This window comes from Argopecten irradians, chromosome 4, assembly GCF_041381155.1.
Source record: "Argopecten irradians isolate NY chromosome 4, Ai_NY, whole genome shotgun sequence".
Lineage (NCBI taxonomy): Eukaryota > Metazoa > Mollusca > Bivalvia > Pectinida > Pectinidae > Argopecten > Argopecten irradians.
In genome coordinates, this window is record NC_091137.1 from 43,552,959 (window position 1) to 43,575,105 (window position 22,147).

General features: G+C 32.2%; 1 protein-coding gene across 2 annotated transcripts; it reads left to right on the top strand.

Annotated features, from left to right (window-relative positions):
- Positions 1-493: 493 nt before the first annotated feature.
- On the top strand, positions 494-21,601 carry LOC138321774 (xaa-Pro aminopeptidase ApepP-like). 2 transcript variants are annotated; one of them, XM_069265721.1, is made up of 24 exons: positions 494-616; positions 7,502-7,587; positions 8,032-8,127; positions 9,622-9,685; positions 10,989-11,093; positions 11,405-11,494; positions 12,033-12,179; positions 12,416-12,511; positions 12,949-13,036; positions 13,552-13,675; positions 13,793-13,876; positions 14,301-14,423; positions 15,187-15,273; positions 15,577-15,627; positions 16,085-16,146; positions 16,489-16,638; positions 17,079-17,142; positions 17,666-17,735; positions 18,035-18,139; positions 18,398-18,472; positions 18,955-19,023; positions 19,545-19,624; positions 20,107-20,208; positions 21,298-21,601. In XM_069265721.1, exons 1-24 carry the CDS (start codon positions 544-546, stop codon positions 21,418-21,420), a joined length of 2,214 nt encoding a protein of 737 aa, XP_069121822.1. In that variant the 5' UTR covers positions 494-543; the 3' UTR covers positions 21,421-21,601. The 2 variants fall into 2 exon arrangements, with proteins under 2 accessions (XP_069121822.1, XP_069121823.1); XM_069265722.1 differs by lacking the exons at positions 494-616; positions 7,502-7,587; positions 8,032-8,127; positions 9,622-9,685 and adding an exon at positions 9,782-9,791.
- Positions 21,602-22,147: the final 546 nt, after the last annotated feature.

Consider the following 22,147-nt stretch of genomic DNA (forward strand, 5'->3'; position numbering starts at 1 on the left):
GTTACGATTATATAACGATCTCTACATCCGTGATATATGTCTAATCAAATATCCATAAGGCTCTGTGTGCGACATCGGATGAATAGGTGGTTTGGTCCTTTGATGTTCGTCATAGAAATCGAATAACGGTACATTGTAATGGCCACACTCTCTGTAAAACTACATAGCCTAGGGGTGTATATGCCGACAGTGACAGTAACCCCTGAAAATAGAGGATGTAGGGATTGGTGATTCCGTCTTTGTTAATGACAGAGTTATCTCCCTTGCAATAGGAATCTATGATGACGTCATAATTCTGCTAGCGCAATGCACGTCGTTTTCTCCTAATAGTATGACTTAACATTCGCAAACACAATACGTCCGAATAAATACCTACCTGCAAAGGCAGTCTGTAATATGCAAATACCCGAGTACGAATATAGCAGTATATGCACCTTATACTTACTGTGCCACTGACCTGTATATCGTATCTCTATTATCTTAACCGAAATAGGTGTAGTATATGTGGTATATCTTCTTACACATATAAACTACCTTACTGCAATGACGCGTACGATTGAGTCCTTCAATTGGTTTTATACTGTCTTTGTGTGTTTAGTTTCCATATTCATAACAGGTAAGTATATTGATTTGATATGATTCATGTAACCTCTGATGTGTTTTTTTTAAATTTCGCTATGGCTATCAGCTACTGGTATTGTGTACAAACATTTTACTTTATCGTCCTTAATATCACAAGGGGATATTATATAAATACTACCTACATTAGAGGGTGACAGTGCCTAGTGTCACCCCGAGGATATCACGGTCACCCGAGGCGAATATAAGATATCTCATATAAAAATTAAATAAGATGTCTTATGTATGTATATAAGATATCTCATATAGTATTTAAGGTATCTTATTTAATTTTCTATATAAGATATCTTTTATCGTATATAAGATATCTTAATTAATATATAAGATAGTTTATATAATTGAAATCCCGTTGCTATATAAGATACCTTATATAGAATGAGATTTCGTAGCATTTAAAACCAGCAACTAATTTCTCCCTCGAGCATCATTCGGAGCACTTCGGGACACATTTTAGAATCGTTCGCAATGACAGAGATGGCACTGAAAGGGAGAATCAACCGCTGTTTGGTTGCATTCAAAGATGTAGTGAAAACACAGAAGCAGTTAATTCCCATCACTCTAGTTGTCAATTCGAAAATGACGACAATAGATATATCGGTTATAATGGTGACCTATCTATACATGCATACTTTTGTCTAGCTCAACCAAACGCTTGATACTGGTGTAGCATGCGAAGCAAACAAGAGTCTGGCTGAACGAGTAGTAGTATACTTTACAGCTCTCTATGACTTCCGGGTAGGGAGACTTCCATTTCTGGGCCTTTGTTGAAATCTCGTTGCTTTATAAGATATCTTATAAAGCAACGAGATTTCAATTATATAAGATATATTATATAAGATATCTAATATATTATATAAGATATCTTGTATAGATAAATTAAATGAGATATCTTATATACAAGTCCTACTTAAAAAGCAATGTTGCTTCCATACAAAACAGCCTGCCGCCCAATTCGAAGCGCAAGCGTTAAAATGCACGACAATGTAATGGTGACGTCACAATATTTCACTTTCAATTTTCGCGCCGACTTATAGTATGCCGGTGAACTATTGCAAATAGTTTTCCCATGTGTGGTAGCCAATATAAACCTAGTGTATTCTGTCATGATGTACAATATATATGAATCTTATATATATATAAAAATCTATATAGTATAATCAATATATATTCTATAGATCAAATTTATAATATATGTATTATGTAGATATCTCATATGACAATTCTAATTACATTTGATATAACAGTCCAAAATGTTTATATAAATGCAGTGAAATTTAGGATCGACTTTAGCTCTTTGAATAAATATCATGTGGTGCTTGCCATATAGTGTAATGTACATTTGTACGTTTATAACATAGTGTAATTACAATCTGTACGTTATGAACATAGTGAAGTATTACATTTGCACGTCATGGACTTAGTGTAAACGCGCTACATTGAATATGTCTGTTATCTCCATTGTCGTTAATCATACCACCTTTACGCAACGCACAATCAATGAACATCTGTTCAATTCTCTATTTAGTACGTTATGGACTTAGTGTAATTTACGTTTGTACATTATGAAACATAGTGTAATTACATTTGTTCGTTTATGAATATAGTGTAATTACATTTGTACGTTATGAAAGTAGTGTAATTACATTTATCCCATAACTATGCTTGATTTAGCAATGGAAGACCCATGTGATAAATTTCCATAGCAGTTGGTCTATCGTTTATGTTTTACAACACTCCAGTGTGTAAACACATACGATGCCTCTGACAGATCAACTACCCAAGATCTCTGTGATTCCGATTGACTCTCAACTTTGGGCTACTTTTCCCAGTGTATTTTCTTTTAAATATCATTGTAAATTTACTATTTAAACAGGTAGTTGCTTATTTCAAACTATTAGAACAATAGAACGTTGGCTTTCTATTTTTGCACTATATTTTATGGCGGGAATTTAGATCACTACACATTGTATAGGTGTTAAGTTTCCCTGCATTGTAGACGAGAAAATGGTCACCACGTATAAATATAGAGTTAAAAGTTATGGGACAAAATAAGTTCGCCAAAACGCGTGACTGTTTTATTTAGTTTTTTATCTAAACTCTCGTTAGTAAATTTTCAAATTCCTTAAATGACACTCGCTAAAGCTCGTGTCCTTTTCAAAAATTTTAAATTTAACAAAACTCAAGTTTAATAAACATGGTAAACAACAGTCACTTGTTGAGGAACCTCTATATGTACGTTATGAAATATAGTGCAGATTCATTTGTACGTTTATAAAACATAGTGTAATTTCACTTTTGTACGTTATGGATTACAAGTGTAATTATAGTTTATGGATATGTAATTACATTTGTACGTTTTGCACATGGATGAACATAGTGTAATTACATTTGCACGTTTATGACCTAGTGTAATTACATTGTACTTATGGAATATACATGTAATTACGTGTTTACATTTGACGAATATATGAAAACGTTATGAACGTTATGTGTAATTGCACTCGTACGTTATTAACATTGTGTAACGGTTATGAACAATAGTGTAAACTTGAACATAGGTGTAATTGAAACCATTTGATTACATTTTGTTACGCTATGAACCTAGTGTAATTACATTTGTACGTTATAAACATAGTGTAATTTCATATGTACGTTATGAACATAGCGTAATCTTGAACGTGTAATTTACATTAGTGTAATTACGTGTATGTTATGGATACTGTAATGTACATTTTTTACGACATTGACATACTGTAATTACATTTGCACGTTAGTGAACATAGTGTAATTGCATCTGTACGTTATAAACATTGTGTAATTTGAACGTTAAGAATATAGTAAAATTTGAACGTCTGTACTTATGAAGATAGTGTAATAAAAACGTTATGAACATAGTGTAATTTGAACATAGTGATGATTACATTATTGTACGTTATTAATCATAGTGTATTTACGTGTATTTGTACGTTATAAAACATAGTTGTAATATTCCATATGTACGTTATGGACATAGCGCGTAATTTGAATTTGATAGTGTTATTTGAACATAGTTGTAATTACATTTGTATGATTATCGGACAATGGTGTAATTACTTTTGTACATTTTAGTATACTTTTGGACATAGTGTGTAATTACATTTGCACGTTTATGGATAGTGTAAGTGTAAACAGTGCATCTGTACGTTATGAACAATAGTGTAATTACATTTGCACGTTATGACACATAGTAATTAATTTGAACATATGATGTTAGTGTAATTACATTTGTACGTTATGAAGATAGTGTAATAAAATTTGTCACGTTATGAACATAGTGTAATTGAACATTAGTGGTAATTACATTTGTACGTTATGGACATAGTGTGATTACATTATACGTTATGAATATAGTAGTATGTGTTTTGTACGTTATTGGAAATTAGTGTAGATTACATCTTATACGTTTATTGACATAATGTAATAACATTTGCACGTTATCGGAACATATGTGTAATTTCATATGTAACCGTATATGAACCATAGTGTTATTACATTTGTACGTTATGAACATAGTATAATTTGTGAACATAGTAGGTAATTACATTTATACGTTATGGACATAGTGTAATTATACATTTACATTTGTCCGTTTGATGGACTTAGTGAAATTACATTTGCACGTATATGAACATAGTATAATTTGAACATAGAGTAATACGATTTGTACGGATTTATGAACATAGAGTGGTAATAACATTTGTCCCGTATGAATCATAGTGTAAATCCATAGTGGAACGTTTATGAACATTGGTGTTAATTACAAATTTTACGTTTATGGACATAGTGTAATTACATTAGCACGTTATGAACATAGTGAAATTTCATCTATGGAACTTATGAACATAGTGTACATTTGTACATTTGCACGTTATGAACATAGTGTTATTACATTTGTACGTTATGAACAAAGTGTAATTACATTTGTACGTTATGAACGTAGTGTAATTACAACGTTTGAACATGTAATTACATTTGTACGTTATGGACATAGTGTAATTACATTTGTACGTTATGACATAGTGTATTACATGTACGTTATGAACATAGTGTAATTAACATTCTGTACGTTATGGACATAGTGTAATTACATTCTGTACGTTATGAACATAGTGATTGTAATTACATCTGTACGTTATGGAATAGTGTAATTACATTTGTACGTTATGGACATAGTGTAATTACATTTGTACGTTATGGACATAGTGTAATTACATAGTTATGGACTAGGTAATTACACGTTATGAACATAGTGTAATTTACATATATACGTTTATGAACATAGTGTAATTACATCTGTATGTTATGGACATAGTGTAATTACATTCTGTACGTTATGAACATAGTGTAATTACATCTGTATGTTATGGATATAGTGTAATTACATTTGTACGTTATGGACATAGTGTAATTACATTTGCACGTTATGAACATAGTGTAATTACATATTGTACGTTATGAACATAGTGTAATTACATCTGTATGTTATGGACATAGTGTAATTACATCTGTACGTTATGAACATAGTGTAATTACATCTGTATGTTATGGATATAGTGTAATTACATTTGTACGTTATTGGACATAGTGTAATTACATTTATACGTTATGAACATAGTGTAATTACATTGTACGTATGAACATAGTGTAATTACTTTAGTACGTTATACGAACATAGTGTAATTACATTTGTACGTTATGAAAATAGTGTAATTACATTTGTATGTTATGAACAATAGTGTAATTACATTTGTACGTTATGACATAGTGTAATTACATTTGTACGTTATGAACATATAATTACATTTGTATTACATGAATAGTAGTTAATTTGTAACGAACAGTGTAATTAAATTTAACGTTATGAACATAGTGTGAATTACATGTTTACAGACATAGTGTAATTACATTTAATCCATATGAATATAGTGTAATTGTACAATATTTCAGTTATCATCATAAATGTCATATGCAAATGATTTTTTATTGACATAGGTAATATATTAACTGCAAATACACGTTTACAAAATGTGTAATTTACATTTTACAAACTGTAAACATTGACTCTAAATGAGGAAACTTTAAAAAAAAAACAATGCAAACTTGTAACAAAATTTCACTATCAATATAGTCCAAAAATACAGGTTTTAACCATCCTAAAGTAAGGCTTCAATTTTATTGATAAGATTTCTTTAATACACCTGCAATGTGAGTTTCCTCATGAGGAAACTGTTTGAAATGCAAATGTATTTTTCCTCAAGAAACTAGATTATATCTGTGTTTGCTTGTATCAGTGTATAAGCAATCCTTTTTGTAATACAACATTTAAGTTAAGCAAAAACAACTTCTAAAAGGTAGACTGCAAACAATTGTGTGTTATATATCAGTGGGTTAAAATGTTCAAAATGTATGTGCACGCTCGGATGGTAAACATTGTTCGAATTTTGGTTGGTTTGTATGTCAGGTCATATTCAAGATAAACAAAAAAAAATACTAGATACTAAGTTCTAACTGGGGCAAAATCTCGGAGTGTAAACATTGCTCGAATTTGGTTGGTTTGTATGTCAGGTCATATTCAAGATAAACAAAAAAATCTGATACTAGTTACAAAGTCTAACTGGGGCAAAAGGATTTTCCCCGTCCTATTTGACCTCTCCATAGGAAAGATATGTTAAATGATTGGATGTTGTAGACCATAAGTTAAAAGTCAGATTTGAATTTCCTGTCAAAATGGTATTCCGCTGATGTTTATGATATATGTAAGATTCGCATCAATGTATGTATGTATGTAAGATTTGTACCCATGTATATATATACATTGCCGATCGATGTATTCCCGGTAGCCGAGTGGTTAAGATGTCCCTAATATTACCACAAGCCCTCAACCTCAGGATATCGAGTTTGAACTGACCGCTGGGCGGTGGTTTATCTTTTGGATCTCTATCTTTCCTCCACCAACAAAACACCACTTTAAATGATCATAGCTGTTAATAGGACTTAGACCTAATAAAATAATACCTTTATGTTTTTTTTTAATTATACAACTGATGATTTATCACTAGTCATACCGGCCGTCACTTTGCCATGAAAACGTTCTTTATGAGAACGTGGATATGGCGCAGTGTTGTAAGCTGCAGGTGTGTTTGGCTAGGCAAAAATGGGTCAGGTAGATTGGGAGCATGAGGCTCGGATAGGGCACGAGTCAATAAATTATCTTCAAATGCATATTTATATTTCTTGTACCTGTTTATCTTATTAAATCAAATATAGATTTATTTCATTTATTTTTCTAATGCGACATAATCGCAATTGTTCATTTAACTATTTATTGATATTCATTTATCTTATTCATTTAAAGTGAACAGTCGGGCAAGGATGCCTAAAGTCGGTAAAAATGGTGTGAATGTATCCAGTATAATTTCTTATGAAATAAAAAAAAAATAAAATCTCTCGTCAAAATCTGTCTGCGTACGAAGAAATTAATTTAAAGTATAGGAATCCTAAAACGTCCTCCTGTCCGTGGTTACATTTCCACGCAGCCTCGCTTTCAATGCTTTCAACTTTTCTTTATTTCAATGGTCAGAACTGGGAAACGTAAGCAGAACTTGACCGTCGTATTAACATGTGAGAACTTTTGGAAGGCCAATGAACGCATTTAGACTGATTTTCTTTGCCCGACTATTCACTTTAATACTCCTTACCATTTGCTATTGGGATGTAATTCATAAAGGTTATAAGCTGCGCTTGATGTACTTTATCTATATTGTGATTTTCCAAGTTTTATGCTGTCATTATTTGTCTGTTATCTTAATTTCTGCACCATCAGCTAGGGGACATGATTACGGGTCAGAATGCGCACAGGACATTCCACATAACGTCGGCTTCTTACCGCACAGGGATAACTGTTCTACGGTATGTATCGCGCTAAAAAGTCTAGTAGATATTTATGATATTCATGAATTATCCATGCTTAAAACATAGTACTGAAAATAGCAAAATTCAAAATCTTAAATTCGGATATCTCTCTTTAATCAACACATAAGACGTTGTCGAATTCAAGAGCAAACATCAACTACATGTATGTCAGTATTACTTCATGAAGGCAGTAAAAAAATCATTTTCTTTTTCGCGTAAAAATATTTTCGAAAAGATGAAATAATCCGGTTAATTACTTTTTTAAATTGATTGATTACATAAACAATAATATTATAATTACGTGTACATTATTGTTTATATCAACATATTGTTTTGATAAAATAGATCGGTTGTTGTTCTGTTGTAAAAGATGTTTTTAAATCTGGTCCTTTGTTATTCGATAGTAATTTTTTAAAACATGTTCTTGGCTTTATTTTTTAGAATCCTATAACATCATCAAGAGTCAAGAAACTACGAGATCTTTTCGACAGAAATGGAATAGATGCATATCTAATCAGCACTGAAGATGCACACTTCGTAAGTACTATATGGATATCGCAGTAGACAAGACCTAGATAGTAATGATGTAATACGTAAACAATTTGAGTGTGGTGAAATCATAAATATTTGCCTAGAAATAGTCGATATGTACCCTTAGCCAATAGCATTCTACAGTGTAGCAAAGTTGACCCCATGTTATTTTATTGAAACTAAAAAAAGTTCATGTCAATAACACCAGTCTGTCAAAATACTGCTTAAAAATATTGAACACATTTAACGCGCATTAGTTGTGCGCAGCCAGTCAAGTAGAGCCTGTCCAGAGCCATTGTTTCGTATTCAGACCCAATTCCTGATGATTGATTTTCCGCTATTTGCTCCGTAAAGTATGCTATAACACCCGAAAATCAATTGTTGGTTTACAAAATCATTTGTTTGCATATTACAGAGTTATCTGCCCTTGCGTGTAGGTTTTGGTTATGACGTCTTGTGTTTGAGTGTAACGTCATACTTTTCGGAGAAAACGACGTGAATTACGCTCACAAAATAATGACGTAACAATCGATACCTATCCGCAAGGGAGCTAACTCTGTAATGTGCAAAGACGGAAAATTTAGTATTACTAATGAATCATACTTTTTAGTTTGCATAATATGCTTACGTTATATGCTGTTTTCAATTGTATTAAAATGTAGCTGTAATATATTGTATGCGTATACCTTGTGGTTAATATGGTTTCATAACTGTGAATTCGTTAACGATCTTGCTATAGACATAGCAGATAAATTGAAGAAAAAATGACACATTTTATTCACTGATGACTGTTTTAAAAATATGGAAGTCTGTTTCCGAACATTTTTAAACTACCCACTATGTCGATATGATCACAAAGCGCCATTTTGATTTTAATGAAAGAAGTTATTGTTGAAACTTCGACCTAAGGTTAGGACGTAAAGAAGCTCATTTTCACTATGTGACGAAGCCTAATGCTATATCTTCAGTGTTATGTAATCAATATTTCAGCATTCTAAGATTAAAACCATTCGGATTTTGGCTGCAAAATGTCATTGTTTAGCTGAAGTTAATTGTAGATTACTGGTCTCGATAGACATAAGGGTTTTTTCGGCCTTCGGAACACACACACCCACACACACCTTATCCTCAGATATTTCTTCAAAAATAATTATTTCAACTATTTTCCTCAGTTCTTACACTCCTGGGAATCTCGCGTAGATAATCATCTGCATGCACCATTGAATAAAGGCAGATAAAGCATAGCATTTAAGATATTGAAAGTACGCTATCATAACTTTTTTTAAAGACTGCAATTAATAATACAATTTAGATTAATCCATTCCCATTTCCTGTTGCACCGATACAAACACAAAACTACAACAGAAAATTTGGATTTACCTTTAGGAAAAAAATATCTAAACTGATTTTCTGGTTTTGGCAGAAGGAGTTAATATATCAGGTATTGAAACACCAAATTGTAGTATTGTATGTGAATTGCATTAAAGGGTTCTGTTTCAGCGTCACAGAAGTTCACCACATGACAGTCGTTTGGCCGCCATATCCGGCTTCCCGGGTTCTGTTGGTACAGTGGAGTTCAATTAGATATACAAATACGTAAAACAGACAAACCTGCCAAGTGACCACCTCTGTATAAAGACCATCTGTTTAGTACGACCTCTTTTTACAAGGTCACAATGGCTAATTTCAACACAATCGGGCCTATTTATTAAGATCACGTGGCTATGAAGACCATTTTTCTTTGTCTCTTGAGTGGCTTTGCACACAGGTTTGACTGTATATTTATTAAGGATTATAATACTCTTTCACATGTGGATATGAAGGATAGGGATATTCTACTCGAGAGTCACAAAATGTTGTAAAAACCCGAGGCATTCTATGACCTCGAGTGTAGAATATCCATATCCTTCATATCCACTTATGAACGAGTATTTTTTTCATACCTCGACATTTTATTGCAATTTTACTGCTATTTGCCTCCGCCATTTTGAAATAAATTCGAAAAAAAACCGCAACTGCAAGTCAATTATCCATACATGAAAATTGCATGATATTTTCAACGCAAATTCCGTTGTTGTATCTTTTAAAGTTAATCCATCCTAGTTTCTGAAAAAATGTTAAAAAAAATCACCTAGAAAATAGTAATTTTGTTGAGGGTAGCCATGCAATACAGCATCAGGCGACATAAGTATATTGCCCTTGACCACCCAGTATTTCACGCAAAGATATGACAGAATAAAGTATCTTTCTGGTGGTTCTATCGAAGGATAAAGTTGAGTAGGGTATCAATATTTGGAATGGAGCGGTCCATAAAAACAAATACCGATACCCTACTCAACTTTAAAAAGACAATAAGGCGAAATAGAGCCACATAGGGAATTTAGCAAAGAAATCATAAGAATAGAAGCTTTAAATTTCAGCAAATCTTTTACATGAGAATTCAGATGGAATAAGTTATATTAGATATATTCAAAACTGCAAAAAGTTATTTGACTCATTGAGCTCCCAGGGAAATATTTCATTTCCTCGAGGTATATTTCGAATTACCATAGAAAAAGAAACTTCCACCGAACTGTTATGATACTATTGTATAATTGAAGAGTTAAAACCGCAACATTTCGTGAATATGACCCTGTTTACAAATTATTACATTAATTTCAAGCAATCTTTGTTTCCTTCGATTTGAAAGCTATTTTTTCAAAGTTCTTTGAACATACAAAACAAACTTTTAGAACATTTATGAAAAAATATTCCATGTTCAATGTGTCATAATAAGATTTTAACTACAAAACTGTTTCTATAGAATTAAAGTGTTTTTGAAATAGCATTGCATTATTCTACCTTCTGATGCTTTTAATTCTCTATAGGTGTAGCAGTTGTGACGAGAACAAGACTTGTTTTGTGGTCCGATGGACGAGCATTCAGTGCCGCCAGCGAAAGTGTAGACTGTGAATGGGAGCTTTTTAGAAAAGGTCAGTAAGATTATGAACTAATTGGTGTGATCGCGTTTCTGAATGGAGAATAGATCCACCGATCATGTATTATGGCTGTCGTCTATAAAGAAGAGAATGCTTACACTCCGACATGCCTGGTCCAAGTTAATTCTATACCCTTTTTGTGTGTTTCTACAGTTTTTAGTTTTCATGAATAAATTTAGTCATTCTGATATTTTTTATTGTTTCATTATTCATTCTTAATGTTTACTCTTTCGTGATTTCATGAAGTCATTCTTAAATTTCTTTTTTTTTCATTTTCCATTTCCATTACATCTGTTATACTGTAGGTGGACCAGGAGTACCAACAATGACAACATGGATGAAACAAGAACTAAATGGCTACGTCATTGGAGCGTGTCCTACCTATCTTTCCTCAGGTAAAACGTCTCATTGGCCATATGGAGATGGTAGAGAGGTGGGCATTGCATGCAATGTTTGAGCTTTAATTACATACTGTGGAATATTTGATGTAATTGTTCTTTTATTTATTTTTTTTTGTACATGACAGTACCTCCAATTTTGTTTCAAATAACGGTCACTAGAACAACAGTGCTTTGAAATAGTTTTTTTATTAGTTTAATTTTTTCAATATACATGTAATTTTTTTTTTTTTTTTTTTGTTTTATTTTTTCAATATACATGTAATTTTTTTGTGGAATGGTGGAATGCTTTTCGAATGTCAATATTGTTTTCTTTATTATATTATCTCATGTTTACACTTTTGATTGCTTACATTCTTTTTTGTCATCTTGATTCTGCTATACTGTAGCAAAGAAGTAATTCATATTCGTGCCAATTACTACTGGTTTTAACGAGGGATGATATAACAAATACCGATCGTTTTGTCCAAACCTATGTGTTAACGTTGATATCAAAGGCAGATTTACTCAAATTTTAAAATGTTTATTTTTCAAGTATGGTGGAGAAATTTCGAGACAAGCTTCTTTAATTCTAGAATTCAATTAAAGGTCATTGAAAATGACCTTGTAGAAGAAATTTGGACGGATAATCGTCCTCCAGAAAATAGCGTTACGATCAACGCTCTGCCAACGCAATTTTCAGGTGAGTACTCCAGTAAAATCAATTTTACAATATAATTAATTTGACAAACCAATAACATTTGTTGTTACTTAAGTAAAAATATAAGAAATTATTTGATTGGTTGCTTATTAACAGGTAGGAGTTGGCAGGACAAAATAAGAGACATGTGTACAGAAATGGATAAGACAAATCAATATTACATTTGTTGTAACATACAATAGATATAAGCAATTATTTGACTGGTTATTTTTTAACAGGTAGGAGTTGGCAGGATAAAATAAGAGACATGTGTACAGAAATGGAGAAGATGGGAGTAGATGTCCTGGTGATCAGTGACCTTGACGAAAGTCCCTGTAAGTACTAGCATAAAGCGAATAAATCTCATTCGGGGAAATGGTTTGTGGTGGCATCCCCATTGTTAAATTCCATCTTGTAATTAATATATATGAAAAGAAATTAACCAATAAAAAGATTAACAAAATCTGTTAATTGATTTTTACCTATCACAAAATATCACCGTTCATGTAAAGTTAGACGCAAGTATGTATGATAAGATATTTGCACTGTCATTATTTCGCCTTTCCATGGTTAAGCGAAATTCTTCTAATGTAAACAAAACTTATTTCGATATTAAAAAAATAACCTTTTGTATTTTCCCTTGATATGAAAGAAAATATGAATACATAATTATAGAAATTAACTTAAACACCGAAAACATAACATTTTATACTAGGTTAAAATGGTAAAATATTTGATTTAAAATGGTTTTCAATGTATATGCTACTTTAAGGGCTATTCAACATGAGATCTTTTGAGTTCGGATTCCGACCTCACTTCTTTGCGTACGCCATAATTGACAGACAGCGTAACGCAGCAAGGTAACGATACAATAAAAGTAAAGTATATTAGAAATGTATTAAAGTGGTATTGACGTTTTATTTTTTAAATTGATAAATAGGTATTTCAAGATTAATCTACTGTATAACATGAAACTGTCGTCATGTAGAAGTTTGGTTGTTTCCATAGCAGCAAAACCACGAATAGAAAACCAACGAATAATGTTTGATAATCTTATCAATTATCGTTGTGCCATCGGCTAACCACTAATATTTCTATTCACGAAATGATTTGATAGCTTCAAACCACGAAACAAAGAACCCACGAATAATTTGTGTTGTACAGTATATACAAATACAGACTATTTTATTTCATCCTAAATAATAGATGGAAATGCAATTTAAGCTTTCTTGCTGTCAGTCAACGTCATAAACGTAAAAAAGTGCATCCGTCAACAATATTCTTGCTGAATGATGTAAACAAGATATTTTAGAGTATATTGGGCAAAGCAGTACGTTTTCTTGTATGATTTAATTCTGGTTACATTTCGTTACAGATTATATCTGCATAATCACACTTCGATTCTCACTCGGAAACCCTCGGATCCCGACATTCACATCACAATAAAGGAACATCTGAATACTGATATACATGGAAACTGTCTGCCTAAATCTACAGAGGTTGGTAACATTATTCATATAATTATTCTATGTTTAAATCGAATTGTACAGATAGAAAATCATCCTATTCAAACATTTTGCGCCATTATGATAATTAAGTAAGTGTTTGTTTTATAGAAGGACGGTGACTATTCTGGTTCGTGTATGGTGACAGATGGGGGAGTTCAATCATGTACCGTAGATACTGATGCCTGTCTCCAAGTAAGAACTTTCACTTTGATTTAATGTAACGCTTTTTATTAAAGTAACGCTTTTTATTAATATGTGTCTTAAATTGAAAAGTGGGTCAATTAATTATTATAAACTGTAATTTCTTGTGTGGGTCAGGTTTTTAACGTTTCTTGAATTGTACATTTAACATATTGAGTATCTAAAACATGTCAGTCAGATTAACACTGTAAAGTTCAATTTTCTCTTTATTTAAACAAAAACACATACATTTAAGTAGATAAAATCCCTCTCTTTTGATATATTATATTTTTGGAGTTATCGGCTTTTATCATATATATTTTTCTGGGACATCCTTCAGGTGACATCCCTGCTAGTCAAGTAGATGTTCATTTATGTAACACATAATGGATTCCGATGTTGTATACATTTTCAAACATTTACATTTTTACATTAGGTACGCGAATACGACATAAAAGCCGTAATAGAAGACATAAGAGAGGTATCATCCCGACCTCAGACAAGGAAGGTTTGGGTGTCGATCTTCTGTAACCAGGCCATATACTCGGCTGTCCCGGAGGTAAAACTTACACCAACTTACTGTAACTCAATAATTTATAAACGAGCCCAAATAGCAACATTTAACTGCTGCGAAAAAAGTCTAAAGAATGTGTAGAGTAGGCAGTTATGACTTTAATTCTCGAAATTAAATCGCCACAAAAAGTATTTAGGTTTGAAAATTCGACATTAAGTTGCTGCGGAAATTTGGTTGGTTTAAAATATTAACGTGGCAACGTTGTTTCACGGCAATAATTTCGCGGTTTACAATAAATAAGGTCAAATTTAAATTCCGTTGTCTTTTTCCGCGACAAATACATTTTGCCCACGAATTTCAGTCGCACGCACAAATAAGTTTTTTTTAACAGTATTCACAATTTATCTGGATATCAATTTGTTTGGATCTTAAATCTAACAATATGTTAAGTAAAGTACATTTACCATGGGACTTTAAACGATTTATATTTTGTTATCTAAATGTATGTCACAATTATAACAACTGTGTTATGTGATAATAATTACGACCGTTATGATTGCGACTCACAAAGCGATTAGGAGAAAATTGTATATTCTATTATTTTTTATACAATTTTCTCCTTATCGGTTCGTGAGTCGCAATCAAAATAAAATGATAAAAAACTTGGCTTACAAAATTAAAAAAAATCGCTTTTAACTTATTCGCCAGGAAAATTATTAGCGCATCGCCAATAACTGTTGTAAGCCAGGTTTTCTTACTATTTTATTCGCAGGTTTAAATTTAGTTATTATTTCACATTTCTTTGAAGGCAAAAATATACCAAGCCCTGACGCCTGTCGCTATGAATAAATTTATAAGGAATCCGGTTGAAACGAAAGGAATGATAGAATCCAATGTAAGTTGAACTGTAAATGTATACTTTGCTATCAACTTAGAAGTTTTTAAAATGGCACCCAGCCAATTGTTTGTAAAACAGTCAGTTTGATTCTATATCGTTAATGCCCTTTAGAACTATTCTAAAACTTTTCTGTGAATATGTCTCCATTCTGGTTTTGAATTTGTCCAACCTATATCAAATTTCGAAGTGTAAGAAACAAATTTGTATGTATGTTTAGTTATGTATATTTTACATTTTATGTTTGATATTGTGTTATTATTTGAAACTACCAAAAGACATTTGATATTGTTTATTTTTCAGTATGTAGATGCGGCGGCTGCAATAAGATTTTTCGCAAAATTAGAAAATGAGGTAAGGAAAACACAAACATTCTGTAAACCAACTTTTTCGCAGCTACCATTTTTTGCGGCAATTTTACTTCGTGTTTCTATGTCTAACGGCCTTTTGTTGGTGCTTTAATGTCGCAATTTTCAGTCGTATGCTTCGACTGTATCTGTGCTCACAGTACTTCGCGGCGAGAAGTTTTTCGCAATTTTTGATCATTTGCACAATACGCGAAATTTTAATCGCACGCAAAATTAAATTGGTTAGCAGTATATTGCGTGAGCACTTGATTATTTTTTTCTAATTTGTAGGACAACAGTTCGCTTATATAATTTAAGATTAATATTCTACGGCATAGTTTGTTTCATTTAATAAAGTATTTATTTAATCTAGGCAATCACATAATATGATAATATATATAATGTTACCAAACACAATTTTTCTTTGTTTATATGTTTCCTATTTATTGAAACCTTGCTTATAGATAAAACAAGGCAAAGATTGGACAGTTTTCCAAGCTTTCCATGATATCGCAAATTATCGAAAGTAAGCATGTTGTAACTGTACTCAACAGAAAGAGGAATAGCGTTATTGACTGAAATGGTTATGACGTAGCACCAGAAAAAAATTCTGAAAAATATTCATTGAAATCTAGAAAACGTTATAATATCCTATATGAACTTTTTTGTAGCCAATTTAGTAATTTGTAATTATTCCGAAAGAGAACGACTTTAAATCATTTTGAAATAGTTAATTGAAAATACAATTGATCAAGAGAATTCACATAAACAATGTATGTAAAAATATAAACAGAGAAACACGATTAGTTCCAACAACAACTACAAGAAAAAAAAACCACCAAAAAACTTGATTATGTGTTACATGTAGGCAAATACCATACTTCCGGTCTCCAGCCTTTAGAACTTTAACCGGAAGTGGCCCATCAGCTGCTCACCTGTATAATCTACCAACAAGGGAACGGTCACGGCGGATAACCACCAAAGAAATATTTATGCAGGACACTGGAGGCCAGTACCTGTAAGTTACACAATAACGAGAAAAGAAAATGTATACTGGCCTCTAAAGACATGTAATGAATACTAAAATTTTGTTTATTTGTTTATTATATACGCAAATGTAATTTATAAATAAACAGTTATCAAGGCATGTGAAGAGTTCAAGTTAAAATCTTGCAAAAATAAATAAATAGAAAAAAATGACAATAAAATGGTTAAAAGGGACAAAGGTTTTAAGTGGTTCACGTAAACTTAAAGCTATAGAAATGTGTATTTTACACTATGAAATAAAATAAAATAAAAATGAAGCAAAATTCTTTTAAAATCAAAGACGCCACAGCCCCTCATTATGCATTGAATTTAAAAACAGTCGTTGACGTAGACGCGGCCAATATATTTGAAAGTTGTCCTTCAATTTAAAATAAATAATGATATATACGCGATGAATCGGGTTTTTTTCAGAAATTCTGGTACTACCGATCTTACACGAACATTCCATTATGGGACGCCAACAGATCAAGAGAAGGTAATAATCATATCAATTATAAGAATCAGTTATGCTCCAATAAAGAAAAATACAATTTCAGAATTTTTTTATTATCCATTAATGTTTATATCTTCACTTCACTCCGCCTCCATGAAACTAGTTAACTTCAATCACTTCATTTCTCAATGAAGATTTTGGATCATGCGCTGATCTCCGATCTTTTCGTTAAGTATTTAAAACCGGATCCACGGCGAATATTTCTTGTATTTTTTCAATATTCACTCGAACGCCAATAGTGAACTCTAAGTATTTTTCAGTATTCATTCTTGCACATACACCTGGTATTAATGTACAGTTAGTAAAGCACTTTATTCAAGGTTCATTTTGTACCTACAAATGGGAAAATGTACAATAAACCTACACATATTAGCGGTATTTATATTTTAGCGTTTTTTGTGCTATATAATTTGCGCTAAAATATAATTACGCTTATTTAATTTTCTACTCTTGCTGAAATATGACCACGTTTATACTATTTCAATCGTGATGATCATAATTTCAGGAAATTTATACCAGGGTTTTAATGGCGCTTGTGGATATGTCTAAATTGGTATGGCCAAAGGGAAGGACAGGTAGGTCTTATTTATTCTAAAAATAATCAAAATGTTCGACCCCATTCTGGTTTTATTGACGAAACATATTTCATGTGCATTCCCTATCAGTTTTATGATAGTGCTATAGGATAATCATTTATTGTGAAAGTAATAAATTATAAAACCTTTAAAACTTAACTTATATTTAGCTAGAGTTTGTAGATTTTTATCATTTATGCTTAAGAAGGAACAAAAAATCTGTATTGGATCAATTACCTAAATTACCTGATTGTCCTTGTACAAATGCAAATATTTAGTTTGTGGTAATTTGTTTATAGGTCATGATATAGACGCGGTTGCGAGACACCACCTGTGGGAAATAGGAATGGACTATTCCCACGAGACGGGGCATTCCATTGGGTCTTATGGGGGTGTCACAGAAGGTAACGTACAGTATTAGTAAGCATTTTGTATTTTTTGGTAAAGTTGGCAACATCAATACAATATATGTATTTGTTTCACAGACAAAATATTTCTAATGAAATATACAACTACGTAAAAACCTTGAGTGATTCAAAAGTTTGTGTAGATACTCGAATATCGTAAATATTCAGGATATTTTGTGGACGCCTCTCAAATTTAACATTTTTTCAATTAGAATGTATTCTTTATTTTATATATAATAACATAACTCATTGTAGGTCCAGCTAAGATATCTTCCTCAATGTCACAATTCCTTTCCGATGTACCGTTCCATGCTTCAATATTTACTCCAGGTAAGATACTAAAATCCGCAATTAGCTACAATTAAACTACGTTACCATATGGTTGCCGGCATGTCAAATGGGGTGGGGTTGGACTGGGGAGGTACAGTATACAAGTTAAATGTTCTTGAATCTACGTTCGTATTGCTACGTGCGAATGCTGTCGTTACTTGACCGCAGTCGTTACTTGACCGTCATCTTGTTGCTAAAGACGTAAGGGGCATAGAACTATAAGTCTATCGTCTAAACCTTAAACGATTTCTATCAAGCTAATACGACTATATTTTGGATAACATGTGACATCATTTTAACCAATAAGAATACAAGATTCTTGTCTGAGGCGGGATAAAATCAATATATCCTAACTTCCCTTTTCCAGTTTACTCTACTGTTTTTGTAGCAATAAAGAGGGGGTGGTGGACAAAATGTGAATGATTTAATTAGGTAATAAAGATTCGGAATCCCATCACTGTCTTTTATTTTGTATTTTATAGATGAAAATAAATACCGTTTCCCGGATCCGTCTGACATACCATTAGAGGATAATGTGTTCTTAACTGCTGGTGAGTTTTCATATCTTTACTACATGTATATGTGTTGTTAATAGCCAAACATATATAGAAAAAGCGACATGATAAATTATAGTTTATTCAGTATTTTGTTGAATCTGTTGGATTTTAAGAGAAATAAATTTCACAATATATTTACTTAATCTTACAACAAAGCTACGAATATATCGGCTGTTTTGATTCCTCAACATTTTGCGTGTGTATCAATACAAGATTATGATTAAAATGTGGTCCTTTCTAATCTAATGCAATTACTTTACTACGTTGCAAACAAAGGGAAGGAACTCTGATTGATAATGTAGAAAATGTATGGATGGAGGACTGGCTACGAATCGACGGATGAATGCGTAAATGGGAAAATGGATAAATAAATAAAATGGTGGATGGATGAATGGATGAAAGAACGGTCTTGGTCAGTTATCGGTAACCTGTAGATATTTGTAATAGGCAGATTAAATGTAAATCTACATTCTATCGAGTGAAGCATATGAACTTTATTTACGGTATAATTGTAGAGCCTGGATTTTATCAAGTTGGTAAGATTGGGATAAGACTGGAGAATGTCAATAGAGTGCAACCTGTCCTCGGCTTGAAAGTAAGTTAATAAATAAATCCGTGCCGTGATACTTATGTTGTTTATCGCATTCCTTGTTTTTCGACATATTTTTTGCAGTTTATAAAAAAAGTTGCAGATATCATCAAATATTCTTTTTCTGGTGAAAAAAATTATAATAAGGTGTATCATTAAAAAAAGTTGTGCTTATTTCGTGCAAACCAAGTTTTTTTGAAGCAAAAATACTTTAGCTGGTGTTTCAAAAGTCATTATATTGATCCAAATGACACTCAAATGACACCACAATGGAGTACTTGATATATACAGCGATATTTGTTTGTACTTTTAGAGCTTGTAAATAAACAGCGAATGTCAGAAGGACGAAACTTCCTTACATGCTATGATTTTCTGACATTTTCTTTATAAGATACTTAAATAATTATTCATATGTCATGCATTACTGAAATCTTTAAGTTTAGGGATCCCACCAAAGTTGATGATATAATGTATCTATTCTTTTGCAGTACCAGAACACCACTCAATGTCGTTTTCTTGGATTCGAACCCATAACCCTGATTCCGTTTGAACCAAATCTGATAATATATGATATGCTCAGCTTACCTCAGGTAAGCTTTCCAAAATTTAATTTAAAATCTGGAGTTGTTTCTTAAACTTTATATGCTTACAATAATTATCTGTTTTCTACCAACATTAGCAAAGCGCCAATTTCCCAGTAAAACGAGGTGTTGGGTTTAGTGGTGAGCACTACAGGTCTTGGTTCTAAAAACATGTATACTAAATATCCCAAATGATAATTAAGAAATAATTGTTATTTTTATATGTCATGTTGAAATATCTGGCGAAAAATGTGTGTATATGCCGAATCAGTGCCTCGGTCTCATTTACCGTCAATGTATTCATACTCGTCAAAAGAAGCGTTCATACAAAAATGAACACCGAATTGGTTGGTAACGTTATATAGCAAAACAGTTGAAATTTAAATATTATGATAATATTTGTATTTGCCCATTTTGTTAGAAAACGTACAAATAGCAAGCCTTATGTACCGACTATATGTCGGTGTTTATTCTCCAGAACTCGGGTTTTTTTTTTAGCAAACACAACCTAAGCATTTTTTTCAACTTTCTGATAGTGAAACGATCGTTTACCATATATCGTTTACCATATAAACCTGGTTAATTTTGCAGGTGAAAAAAAATCATGTTTTTTACTTTAGCGTGATTTTTAATGAATTCTAATATTACGATTATTTATCTTTGCTGTTGTTATAAATAAAATTGCCTGAGTGTTGCGAAATTTGTATTAGATCTATATGTTTTAGTATTTTGACATAAAGATATGTGAATATCATGAAGAGTTTTCAACTGTTGTTACCGACAAATTACAGAAATGCTTGTGTTTATCTAGGCAGATGATATAAGTCATCGCCACCTATCTGTGAATGTGCCAACTTAATGTATGGCCGCCTCCTAGTTCTGAAAATGGAACCTTTCTAGCAAGATTGTTTACAAAAAGGCTAAACGCTTCACTTGTCCTTCAATATTTCGCGGAACCGCCAAGTTTACATCCTTGTGAAAATCTCCGGCTATGCGATATCCATTACATTCATATAATACAACAGCTGTATCTAACCAAATTACGAAATTTTACGTGATTTTGAAACTACTATTTTTAGTTATGTGTTCTCTTTACAGATAGAATGGATAAATGGCTACCACCAAACCGTATTGAAGAAGATTGTACCAATATTGAAGGATTTTAAAGATGACGACGCCATCCGCTGGGTCCAGGAAAGGACTCAGCCAATCAAACGATGATCCTGTTCTAATGTATAGTTCTCGTGATACATAGCGAACGGGAAAATAAAAAATGGCTATGTATGGTTTCAGCTCCTTCTGGTAATATCCATTTTTATGTCATGATATTTTACATAACCGGTGAATATTGAATGTGTCGCGTTGGTAAATGATTAGACTAGCTTAATAAACGAGAATATTAAGATATTACAGAGAATCCATCTTTGCATATTACAGAGTTGTCTCCCTTGCGGGCAGGTATCCATTGTGACGTCATTATTTTGTGAGCAAACCTCACGACATTTTCTTTGAAACGAATGACGTTGTGCTAGTAAACACGTAACGTCACTATCAATACCTACTGGAAAGGGTAGATAACTCTGTAATATCAAATACAGAACAAACCGAATTAACCTACTGATGTATATTGCTAAAAAACACTGATTGTGATACATACATGTAGTGAACGTACGTAAATATTAAGAAAAAGAGTATGTGTGATTTGTGTCCTTGTTGACAGTATCCATTTTAAATATGTGTAAAGAAAGTAGGTTGTTCTATTTGAAATACAATTGGTAGTGAAATGGTAGTTTTACAGTGCCTATTTAGGGTAACTATTTAGGACTATGTAAATATGTAGATATTTTAGTTATTCAAGATTTGAAGTAATCCACTGATTACAGTGAAATGGTATTGAACATCCAAACATACATTTTGTTGTCATCAGCATGTTATAAATATGGTTACA

Excerpts from the sequence above, each read along its gene's own strand:
- LOC138321774 (XM_069265721.1), top strand. The coding sequence starts at position 544 with ATGACGCGTACGATTGAGTCCTTCAATTGGTTTTATACTGTCTTTGTG. Across the intron at positions 11,495-12,032 it reads TCCTACCTATCTTTCCTCAG|TATGGTGGAGAAATTTCGAG; the intron begins GTAAAACGTCTC and ends TTATTTTTCAAG. Across the intron at positions 14,424-15,186 it reads TATACTCGGCTGTCCCGGAG|GCAAAAATATACCAAGCCCT; the intron begins GTAAAACTTACA and ends ATTTCTTTGAAG.